This window comes from Myodes glareolus, chromosome 17 (assembly GCF_982192425.1).
Source record: "Myodes glareolus chromosome 17, mMyoGla1.1, whole genome shotgun sequence".
Lineage (NCBI taxonomy): Eukaryota > Metazoa > Chordata > Mammalia > Rodentia > Cricetidae > Myodes > Myodes glareolus.
Window position 1 is genome coordinate 43,705,859 of NC_142042.1, and position 11,022 is coordinate 43,716,880.

The window sequence follows — 11,022 nt, forward strand, 5'->3', positions numbered from 1 at the left end:
ACACATTGGAATTTTACTTTATTAAGTAGTATTTCAAGAAGTAATGATATTTGGCTCTCACAATGAAATCCACTACTGTGACCACTGAGTGAGCCTATGGATTAATGAAGGGGAAATGCATATATCTATTATCCAGGGGCATTTAAATTTAGTGTCATCCCTTATATAATTCTTATTAACTTATTTGTTTTGATGGCTTTCCTTATATATTCTGCTGAATTGCACATTATTTTAATTTATCTTTCATACTAGTACTAAGATAGTAGGTATATGCCATAATGATTTTCAGTTTCTTAAAATTTAAAGAAATTATTAAAATGAAATTTACATTATTTGTATTTGTTGAAATTATAACTTGAACTCCTTTGTTCATTTTGGAATCTTTCAGGCAAAATGTCCTCACGCATTTATTGTGCACCTTCCTGTTGCTCTTCTTCTGAGAGTCCAGTAACCTATACAGTTTCCCTCCATGTGTTCTCTGTGAATTTCTGCCCATTTTCTAGTGTTGCTTTTGCTGACATTGCCTTGCTTGTCTTTGTCTACTGCAGCGTATTGAAGGATATGCATACTTTTAAGTTAAAACTTTTACTTTATTATCACCATTTTGTGGTGAAATTCTCTGAATTGATTCTGACATTATTAAGCATAATAATCATGGTTAATTTTTAAGACTGTGTATAGTGGCTCTGATGCCTGTTTTCCTTCTGGCTAGTTTCAACACATTTTCTTGTGGTTTAGACTTGGCCCTACCCTGTTTTGTACGTTATTTACTGACATACATTTCTGTGAAAATTAAAGATAATCAAAACTAAAAAAAACCGAAATTATTAAAATGAGAAAAAATCATAGTAGGGAGAAAAAAGGCTGAATTGATAATTCCATAATTTGTAAGGGGCAATACAAAGATTTAAAGAAAGAAAGTCCTAGATATATTTGTTTTCAGTTGTGATGTACTCTTGGAGTACATAACCAACCATATGTAATACCAATTAAATAATATTTGACCTTAAAAATCATTAAGTTTATTCTACATGGGAGTTTCTGAGAATTCTTCAGCTGCTCACACCATGACTATTAATCTTTTTTAGATTATACCTTGTACTCTAAATATTTATTCACGAACATTTACTTTGCAAAATGTCCATCTTTCAGCATATAAAGAGGCACTAGAGAGAACTCTGACAACTTCAAAGCAAAATGAAGTTCTTCCTGTTGCTTTCCTTTATTGGGTTCTGCTGGGCTCAGTATGACCCACATATTAAATATGGACGAACTGCTATTGTCCACCTGTTTGAGTGGCGCTGGGTTGATATTGCCAAGGAATGTGAGAGATACTTAGCTCCTAATGGATTTGGAGGGGTTCAGGTAAAATTTGTTTAATATTTAAATGCAGAGTTTACTGTGCTCACACAAAAGAGTTTTCTAATCAAAATTAGCAAGTTTGGAAGATAACTTTTTTTCACACACAACTTTTCTTTAAGCAAAAGTTAATGGGGATGGCCTCTTTATACTTTGTTGCAGGGTCCTTAAGTGGGAACTCTGCAATGTCATTCCATATTTTTACATGGTTGTTAATCAACAGAGCTGCATGTGCCCAGGGTGAGAAATAACAACGGGCGGGTCACTGATAGGTTTAATTCTGTGAAGTAAGCTTTAATTTAACTATAATAGTTCTATTTGTAGGTCTCTCCACCCAATGAACACCGTGTGGTTAATGATCCATCAAGGCCATGGTGGGAAAGATACCAACCAGTTAGCTACAAAATATGCACAAGGTCTGGAAATGAAGATGAATTCAGGGACATGGTGAAGAGGTGCAACGATGTTGGTGTAAGCGAAGTCACATTTCCTTTACAGTTTTTATATATAAAATATTTCTCTTTGTTTCAAGTCCTTTCTATTTGAGTAGAAGATTTTAAATTTCTGAAATCTTTTTTTAAATTTTATTTGTTTATTAGAAATTTCCACCTCCTCCCCTCCTCTCCTTTCCCTCCCACTCCTCCCACTCCCTCTCCCTCTCCATTCCTAAGAGAAATCAGGGTTCCCAGCCCTGTGGGAAGTCCAAGGACTTCCCCACTCCAACCAGGTCTAGGAAGGTAAGCATCCAAACAGACTAGGCTCCCACAAAGCCAGTCCATGCAGTAGAATCAAAACCCAGTGCCACTGTCCTTGGCTTCTCAGTCAGCCCTCATTGTCAGCCACATTCAGAGAGTTCAGTTTGATCCCATGCTCGTTCAGTCCCAGTCCAGCTGGCCTTGGTGAGCTCCCACTAGATCAGTCCCGCCATCTCAGTGGTTGGACGCACCCCTCGCAGTTCTGACTTCCTTGCTCATGTTCTCCTTCCTTTTGCTTTTCATTTGGACCTTGGGAGCTCAGTCAAGTGCTCCAGTGTGGGTCTCTGTCTCTATCTCCATCCATCGCCAGATGAAGTTTGTATGGTGATATGCAAGATATTCATCAGTGTGGTTAGGGGACAAGGCCAGTTCAGGCACCCTCTCCACTGCTGCCCAAGGAACAAGCTGGGTACATCTCCTTGGACACCTGGGAATCCCTCTAGAGTCAAGTCTCTTGCCAACCCTAAAATGGCTCCCTTAATTAAGATACCTACTTCCCTGCTCCATATCCACCCTTCCTCCATCTCTACCATCCCATTCCCCCAAGCTCTCCCCAATCCTCCCCTTCTCCCTTCTCTCTCTACATTTCCTCTTACCCCCACCCCACCCGATCCCGGGCTCCCAACTTTTGCCTGGCAATCTTGTCTACTTCCAATATCCAGGAAGATAAAATATATGTTTTTCTTTGGGTTCACCTTCTTATTTAGCTTCTCTAGGATCAGGAAATATAGGCTCAATGTCCTTTATTTATGGCTAGAATCTGGGTCTTCGATTCTACCCCTTTGGTCAACATCTCTGTTTTTGTGCCAATACCAAACTGTTTTCATTGCTGTAGCTCTGAAATCTAACATTGCATTTTTATCTATTATTAAAAATGTACTTCTGGCATATTGTCACTTTTCAAATTCTTTACTATAACAAAATGTTCACTTTTAAATTAATAACTACAAATACTTACCAGATTTCTGTTAAGCATTGAGCCAGATGTGAGGATTAACTCATTTTATAGGATTCCTTTTTCTTACAATTCTTGGTTTTCTTCCCCATCTTTGTTTTTAATGGTAAGTATCTATTTACTCTGATAATGAATGGATATCTATCTATCTTCTGGTCTTCAGATGCACAGCAGATATTGTAATCACAGTTTCTCTAGTGATCCTGCAAAGTTTAAAATACAATATTCTCATATTTATACTATGTTTTTTGTTTATATTTGCAATAGTTTCTGTTTTCCTCCATTTAAGTGTTCTATATCCTTTTCTAAATATTAGGACTGTTGTTGATCACATTTGACATCAGTTTCAATTCCCACTTGACTCTCTTTTCTAAAACGAATCTGTAAATAGTCAGAAGATATGTTTTTGAGATTTGCTAGCATGTTATGAGCTTGCCATTGAAACTTTAGATTTCTGACTTAAGCTGATGCATGCACTTTTTTTCTCCAGGTCCATATTTATGTGGATGCAGTTATTAACCACATGTGCGGTGCAGGCGGTGGTGCAGGGACAAGCAGTACCTGTGGCACATACTACAATGCCAATAACAGGGAATAATGTTTTTCGCTTGGTTTTTGTGATCGCAGTTTCTGGTTTTCCACTTCTCAGCCTTATAAATCCTCAAGCTAATATTAGGACTGTTTATGATTGTCATTTCACATTGGTTTTCTTTCACACTTGGCTTTTTTCTTGTCTAAAATTAAACTATAGAATAACATATCTTTCTATCTATCTACCATCTATATTTCTGTCTGTCTACCCATCTATCTATCTATCTATCTATCTATCTATCTATCTATCTATCTATACATCTATCCCTCTATCTATATATTTGTGTGTTCTGTGCAGTCTCGTCTCACACACACACACACACACACACACACACACACACACACACATATATATATATATATATATATATACTTTAATTTGAATAACTCACTTTTCTGTTCAGGTCCGTATTTATGTGGATGCTGTCATTAATCACATGACAAATATATGGGGTGATCCAGGAACAAGCAGTACCTGTGGAAGTTATTTCAACCAACAAACCAGGGAATTCCCTGCAGTTCCATACATTGGTTCGGATTTTAATGATGGCAATTGTAAAAGTGGAAGTGGAGAAATTGAAAACTACAATGATCCTGATCAGGTGAAGAAAATGATCAGAATAAAAAAAAACCTGTTCTTAGTATGCACCTAGAATTTTTGGAATACTATTTGAATCATAGTTTAGATTCCTTAAGCAATGTATTACTAGGTGTTAGAAATGCAAATAAACTTTCTAAAACATATCTAGTCATTTGATGGCACAAAATTTGTTTCTGGTACCTCATTAAGGGAAAGAAATAAAAAAGAACGGAGAAGAAAGGGCAAAACAAAGGTTTCCTCAATCAACTATAATATTACCTATGACATTACCTCATAGTTCAGTCTTCATACTGAAAAATATTCTTAGGGTGTATTCACAGTAGAATGTGAATGTGAATGAATGAAGCATCTTAATAGACCAATTGGTGAATATGTGACTAGTTAAAGAGAGTCTGAGGTGACAGGTGACATTTAAATCAATCACCTTCTATTTGGCTTGTTTTTATTTGTTTCAATAGTCCAGACATTGTCGTCTGTCTTACCTCCTGGATCTTGCAACTGGGAAAGATTATGTTCGTACCAAGTTGGCTGACTATATGAACCATCTCATTGACATTGGTGTAGCAGGGTTCAGAATTGATGCTGCTAAGCACATTTGGCCTGGAGACATACAGGCAATTTTGGACAAACTGCATAACTTAAATACACAATGGTTCCTTCCAGGAAGCAGGCCTTTTATTTTACAAGAGGTAAAGTAATACACGTATGTATATATAAATGACATCAGTTTTGCTAGCCAGAAGATGGATGGAAGATTTTATTAAACATAATTCCAATAGATTAACATCTGATCACCTTATTAAATGTACAATTTCTTTAACTCCATTTTATTTAGACATAATAGACTTCATTCTTTTCCAGAATAAGATTTTAAAGGAGTGTAGAGAATTTGTGTAGTCTGTGATACTACTGGATCTATTAGTGTATTCACAGAGATGATTATGTAGTCTGTGATACTACTGGGTCTATTAGTGGATTCACAGAGATGATTATGTAGTCTGTGATACTAATGGATCTATTGGTGTATTCACAGAGATGATTATGCCAGGCAGAAAATCTAAATCATTGACCCCTGGCTGTCTTTCTAAATTTGACTCTTGTCTGAGGTATTACAATGTGTAAAATTTGGGTGAACTGATTAATGTTTCTGTGCACATTTGTCATGTGAAGAGGTTAGTACTGTTTTGTATTTGATTTCTTTGGAAAACTCAATAAATTTGAATTGCTGAACTTATGTTTCAGTAAGTACTTTGAAGGTATGAATTTCTGAATTTTAAATTATATATTATTTAAATATTCTTTATTTAAGACAAAAATGACATTGTCAGCAACTTTCTTTCAATACTGGTACGTATAATTTATAAAGTAATAGGAAAAAGCAATTTGAGCATCAACAGCATAGAGAATTTAAAAGATATTATTTTGAGATTGAACATTTTAATATTTATTTATTCAAATGACAGTGTTCCTTATATCTCTACTAGGTAGTTGATGTGGGTACTGATGTAATTAAAAGCAATGAGTACTTTGCAACTGGCCTTGTGACAGAATTCAAGTATGGAATATCACTGGGCACAGTTATCCGCAAGTGGAATGGAGAGAAGATGGCCTATTTAAGGTAAATACATCATGCTTTCTTATTTTGTCTGTCACATATGTGTTGTCACCCAATACATGATCATATTAGAACATTTTAATTTATTAAATATTCATCAAGAATTTAACTATCCAGAAGTTTCACTGCTATCTAAATCACATTACTCATCTGGAATTAATTATTTTTTATTTTAATTGTCAATAACAAGGAGGCATTCTAGAATCACAAAACATACCTGGATATTTTTTTTCTGTCAGAGATATAAGCCAAATAGAATTTGGTAATTATAATCAGCTAAAGTCAAGATATTACTTTAAAAACCATTTTACTCATAAATAAAGCAATAATGTGGACATACTGTTATATATTTATATTGCAATAAATAAATGTTAAACTGTTTACAAAGTACAGTGTAATATTCAATCTTATTTCATTTGTTTTACATTTTACATAATGTGATATGGATATTTACCCTTCTTGAGTTTTTTGATATTACATTCTTCTACAAGCAATGAGAAAGAAATACAAATAAACTTATTATATATAGAATCATGGAATATGTTATGCAAATTTTTTCCTGTGGAATAATCTTTTAGTTATAGAGTCAGTGGTAAAAATAAAATAGATTACAGAAAGAGATATGAATATAGCATAAACTAACGGTAGTGAATAATAATAATATATGCATATTTTTTAAAAATAGGAACTGGGGCGAAGGTTGGGGTCTCATACCTTCTGATAAAGCCCTTGTCTTTGTGGACAACCATGATAATCAGCGAGGACATGGAGTCGGAGGATCAACCATCCTGACCTTCTGGGATGCTAGGTAAATAAAACCATTCTTTAAAGATTTGTTACTTGCCATTTAGTGACTGCAAGTTTTCTATTCTTTTATCATAATATTAATTTGTAATTTTTAGACTCTATAAAATGGCCATTGGATTTATGTTGGCTCATCCTTATGGATTCACACGAGTAATGTCAAGTTATTACTGGACAAGAGTTTTTGAGAATGGAGAGGTAAGTTTGAATACATTTTTTTCAAGAAAAGGGAAGCAGTCCTGTTTTAATTTAATATAAAAATCTTTACATAAAATACATGTCATCAAATATTTATTTACTGTAATGTTAGCAATATAAGCATATTACAGATATTCACTACTTTGTCATTATAAAAAATCTTTGTAATTGCACAACAAGGTACACAAAGCAAAACACAGGCATCTAATCATACTTACTTTGTCAATTTGATATGGAGATTGTGCATAGTAACATCTCTAAAGAAGGGAAACAAGTTTGTTTAATGCTATACAGGAGTCCTGCCTCATCTCGGGCATTGCACCAGCCAGAGCTGAAAGAGGATAGTTGAAGCCCAGCTCTTTTATTAGGACTAAACAGCCCTTTGATAGTTATAACCCAGGAAGAATGGCCAGTTGGATTCATGTGTTGGTATGTCATTGGGACCAGGGGAAGAAAGCTCATATGATCATGTAGAAAAGGAAGGATGTTTTAGTGGTCAGTTAAATGGCAACCAATCCTCATGACCTTGGAAATGCATGCACTTATCAGTTGCTATATGGACAGGGCATGATACACCCAGGGATGTCTATCTGCTGATGTCGGTTGGCACCCGAGCAAAGATGGGAATGGGTGTGTGGAGTCAAAAGGAGAAGTGGCCAAATATTACCTCTCAGGATTAGAATATCTAGGTTTCAGGCATGCTTCAACATCTTCTTAGCTGCAGGCCTGCCCTGCAGTTCAAAACTTGACCAAGAAAAGTATTTACTAAGTACTTTTATATTTTTCTATGGAATGTAAAGAAATTATTCAGTTTAAATGAGGTTATCTAAACAATATGCCTAAGAATGTATGTTAAAATAAGCTCACAAATTTGAAGACTTATTCCAGAATACTAAGCATTTCAAAATATTATGCAATACATTAATCTGAAGAATTTCAAAAAGCAGTAACAGTCTGGGTAGATGACTTAGAGGGAAAAACTCTTGCAGCAGGGACAAGTGTTCAGTTCCCTGACATCTTGCAATGCTGGGCAGTTTGTCTTCTCACCTTTAAAACAATTGCCCAGTAGATGGAGATCACAGATTTTAGGACCACCAAATTGGCTTGCTGTGGGTTTAGGGAAGAAACCCTTCCTCTATTAACAAAGAAGAGAATGCATGTTCAATGGTTTTAGTAAGATGTGTAATTGTGTAGACAATCATGAAATGCATACTAAAATTTTGAAAAATTTATTACAGAGTATTAGAATATATTTATTAATACTTTTATCTAAAAGATGGTATGGAACCTAAACTAATATTAATTTGGAAATTAATTATACCTGCTAAAGAAGTTCTGTAGATATTGATATTTTTATAGTAAGTAAACAATATTTCTATTTTATAGATTATGAAATCAGGGATATAGGGCTTATGTATCTTGAAGGATCTTTCTAAAGCCATTGGTTCTGGATTCTGTACTTTTTTAATCTTTCTGATACAAATGCTCTTACCATTTTAATGACTCTAAAGAAGTTAGAGAGATATTAAGAAGCCATTGCTAGAAAAGGCTACGAGTGGATGAAAGTGTGTATAAATAAATGTCATATTTCTCTGTAATATGACTCTAGAGAAATAAAGTCTCAATAAGTTTCTGTATAAATGCCAAAGTTTATAGACATTATATAAATGTCTATAACATTTATATAACATTATATATAAATGTTATAGACATTTATATAATGTTATAGACACTTAGTAAATACTCTAGAGAATTAGTAGCAGAGCTTTTTTTAGTTTAGTGCAATAAAAATGGAATATGAATGTTAAAATCCTGCATTTTTTTCTGTAATTAAGGATATCAACAATTGGGTTGGACCACCAAATGACAACGGATCAATCAAAGAAGTGACGATTAATGAAGACACCACTTGTGGCAATGGCTGGGTCTGTGAACACCGATGGCGCGAAATAAGGTTAGAAGTGTCTCCTACAGATCTTGTCTAATAAGAAAATTGCTTAACTTTGTGTTTTATATTGTTCAATATAAAGGGTAAGAGCATTTTATGTGATATTGTGCTTTTAGGAACATGGTTGCCTTCAGAAACGTAGTCAAATGTGAGCCTTTCGCAAACTGGTGGGATAATGGTAGCAACCAAGTAGCTTTTGGCAGAGGACACAAAGGATTCATTGTCTTTAACAATGATGACTGGTAAGTGGAAATCAATTAAAGTAGGATGGTATATTTCCATACTTTTACATTTTACAAACTTCCCTTTGTTTCTTGCTCATTTGTACTTGAATTAAATTTTTGTTAATGGATTTAAGAAAGCACAGTTACCTGAAAACTACAGAAAAAAAGATACTTACTTTTAATTTGTTTCTCTATTTTTTTTATAGATTTTGTTTTAAGTAGAATTTTGTTTTGTTGTTGTTGGTGGTGTCTTCTTAACTGTTATTTTCATATATTCTCATTCATATACTCATGTGATATCTGTACAAAGCATATAAACATTCAACATGTCTTAAAATCAGTGAAAGTATGGACATTATTAGATTCAAAATACTTTCCCCAATCTCCAAGGTCTGTATCACAACTATTTATCTTTCTGTTCCCTTGTTATATTATCTTAAATTTTCTGCCTCTGAGTGATAAATAATATCAATGCACTTGTATACTTGCTCTGGTTGATCGTTTTTCTCTGGTGGGAATTGAGTTTGGTTCTACAGTTCTAGATTATTGACCTTCTGCTTTTGATGCATGCATATGTTTTCTTCTCCTTGAACATTTTCCAATTTGTATGCAAGTACACTTAGAGAATCTTTGTGAGGCAGTTGAAACTCTGAGTGACAAGTTTCATTTTGTGCACGTTTGGATGATTGTATTAGTTTCTTTTCTGATGCTGTGATTATACAGCAAGAGCAAGTCAACTTCCAGAAGAAGCATTTTATTTGGGTTTGCAAATCCAGGGGGTTGGAAGGGGAAAGCAAGGTATGAGGGCAGGAGCAGGAAGCTGATGACTCACACTTTGAACCACAGTACAATACAGAAAGCACTAACTAGAGAAGGTCGGAGTCTTTCCCTGTCATGACCTGCCTTCGGTGACACAATTCTTCCACATCCACATTACCTAACCTCCCAAACTGTGTCACCACATGGGAACCAATTTTTCACTTAACAAGTGCTCTTTTTAAATACCTATGTCATAATCTATATCTATTTCAGTATCTATCTATCCATCTATGTGGATCTATCTAAATTTATGGCTAGTAAATTATAACATAGATACACACCAGAAAGTTTAGGAAATTACTTAATTTGGAGATAGTCTGCTTTCTTGAATTTGTCTATTTGAATCTGACTCTTCTTTCCTTTTCAGGCCATTGTCAGAAACTTTACAGACTGGTCTCCCTGCTGGCACGTACTGTGATGTCATTTCTGGAGATAAAATTGATGGCTATTGCACCGGAATTCAAGTCTATGTTTCCTATGATAGCACTGCACACTTTTCTATTAGTAACACTGCTTTCGACCCATTTATTGCAATCCATGTTGAATCAAAACTATAAAATTTAAAATAAATTCATACTGAGAGCATCAGTCTTTTGTATTTGTTTTCTTTTCCATAATTTTATTTTTATACTTCATTCACACTTATATAATCTGTTACAGCAATGAACTTCAAATGGTAAAAAATACTTATTGAAATCAATGTAATTTTGTGAATTTTACATACAGGGATTTTAGTATTTTTTAGAAGATTTTCTTTTAATTATTTGTCATCTCTGATCTATGAAGACATCCTGACAAATATATTGTTTTATCTCAAGTATCATTTGTTTTTATAGTACCCTAATTTCTCTTTTTTACTGAATATATTTTCTAGATTTCGTTTGTATATATATGTAATTACTTTTATCTATTCACTTCCTTGTCGTCCATTTTCCCTCCCATTTTTCACCAGATACCTCCTTCTTCACAACAAATATTCTCTTCCCCATTTTTCATATCTTTTTCTGACCAACTGTTCTTAGGTAGAGTTGCCAGCATGAGCATGGGTAAAAAGTTATTACTTGAACATTACTACTTGAACAAAAGTAACTGGCCAGTGTATAAAACACTGAGGAATATAATCTACCTCATGTTAGCAATTGTTAATTGCTTA

General features: G+C 34.2%; 1 protein-coding gene across 1 annotated transcript; it reads left to right on the forward strand.

Moving 5' to 3' along the window:
* Positions 1–1,176: 1,176 nt before the first annotated feature.
* LOC146891238 (alpha-amylase 1-like) lies at positions 1,177–10,457 on the forward strand. Its single transcript, XM_085677800.2, has 10 exons — positions 1,177–1,365; positions 1,684–1,830; positions 4,065–4,262; positions 4,720–4,950; positions 5,746–5,879; positions 6,562–6,684; positions 6,779–6,878; positions 8,714–8,832; positions 8,943–9,068; positions 10,237–10,457. The coding sequence occupies exons 1-10, from the start codon at positions 1,198–1,200 to the stop codon at positions 10,424–10,426; spliced, it is 1,536 nt and encodes a 511-aa protein (XP_085533926.2). The 5' UTR covers positions 1,177–1,197; the 3' UTR covers positions 10,427–10,457.
* Positions 10,458–11,022: the final 565 nt, after the last annotated feature.